General features: G+C 53.6%; 2 protein-coding genes across 4 annotated transcripts in view; one reads left to right on the forward strand and one right to left on the reverse strand.

The window, feature by feature from the left end:
* Window positions 1-1023, forward strand: part of cdk9 (cyclin-dependent kinase 9 (CDC2-related kinase)) — a 15347-nt gene that overhangs the window by 6539 nt on the left and 7785 nt on the right. The gene's annotated exons all lie outside the window — the stretch shown is intronic.
* fpgs (folylpolyglutamate synthase) overlaps window positions 1-1023 on the reverse strand; it is an 8481-nt gene that overhangs the window by 4997 nt on the left and 2461 nt on the right. For all 3 annotated transcript variants that reach the window (XM_017307897.1, XM_008424818.2, XM_017307898.1), the window contains 2 exons: window positions 698-812; window positions 115-192 (listed from right to left, as the gene is read on the reverse strand). In XM_017307897.1, coding sequence (XP_017163386.1) covers window positions 115-192; window positions 698-812 — 193 coding nt within the window. The remainder of the gene's footprint in view (window positions 1-114; window positions 193-697; window positions 813-1023) is intronic.

Genomic DNA, 1023 nt, shown 5'->3' on the forward strand with positions numbered 1-1023 from the left:
AGCCAATCAGACGCAGCGATGGGAAGCAGCCAATCAGACGCAGCGATGGGAAGCAGCCAATCAGACGCAGCGATGGGAAGCAGCCAATCAGACGCTGCGGCAGCGAGAGCTCACCTTCTCCTGGAGGAAGACGTGGAACGCCAAGATGGTGAGGAACCGGAAGTACGCCGGCATCGTCCCTCCGTGGGCCTCCTGAGGTCAGAGGTCAGAATCACCTTACGAAGTACAAGAAATGACAAGCAGGACTACAAGCCCGCGTCATCAACCCGATTATCCGAGTTTGTTAAAAACAATGTAATGAACATGTTCAGTAACCATGGAGACCAATCCTAACCTGGATGCTAACCATTTTACCCTACACCTTTAGCCAGGTGTAGGGTAAAATGGTGATTTTTGGCCATTTGGGTTTGCCATACAACCCACACAGTCACCAGCAAAACGCAAAGTGAGGCCTGAACGTGTCCAATAAGCCTGTGGGGTCACATGGAGTCACGCTCTGCCCCACACCAGCAGTCATTAACTGGTTCCTCCTGCCTGGAACTGGGCCCAATGCGGAGCGGACCGGGCCAATCGGACCCGATTCTGATCTGCAGGTCAAACACTGGAAACCCTGACTTTCTCTCTGGTCTGTAAACGCATCATCCAGCAGTTTTGATGGCGAGTTTACAGGCCGGGTTCTGGTTCTGGTCGGGCTCACCTTGGTCTCATCCAGCCGTCCGTAAACCTGCCAGAAGTATTTGGTGAAAAGTTCGTTGCCGATCGGCCGGCCGTCGATGCGGATCCTCTCCCTCACCTGGACCAGGTGGGGCGAGCTGCAGGAAACAGGAAGTCAGAGCAGAACGTCGTCCAATCAGAGGCCTACGCTCAGCGATAACCTGGACTGGAAACCTTCAGCAAACTGGGACATCCAGCTGGAAACCAGTCAGACCTGGAGCTGCTGCTGGCAGGAACCGGTTTAAACTGTACAGAACCGGTTTAAACTGGACAGAACCGGTTTAAACTGGACAGAACCAGTTTAAACTG

The sequence above is a fragment of the Poecilia reticulata genome, linkage group LG12 (assembly GCF_000633615.1).
Source record: "Poecilia reticulata strain Guanapo linkage group LG12, Guppy_female_1.0+MT, whole genome shotgun sequence".
NCBI lineage: Eukaryota > Metazoa > Chordata > Actinopteri > Cyprinodontiformes > Poeciliidae > Poecilia > Poecilia reticulata.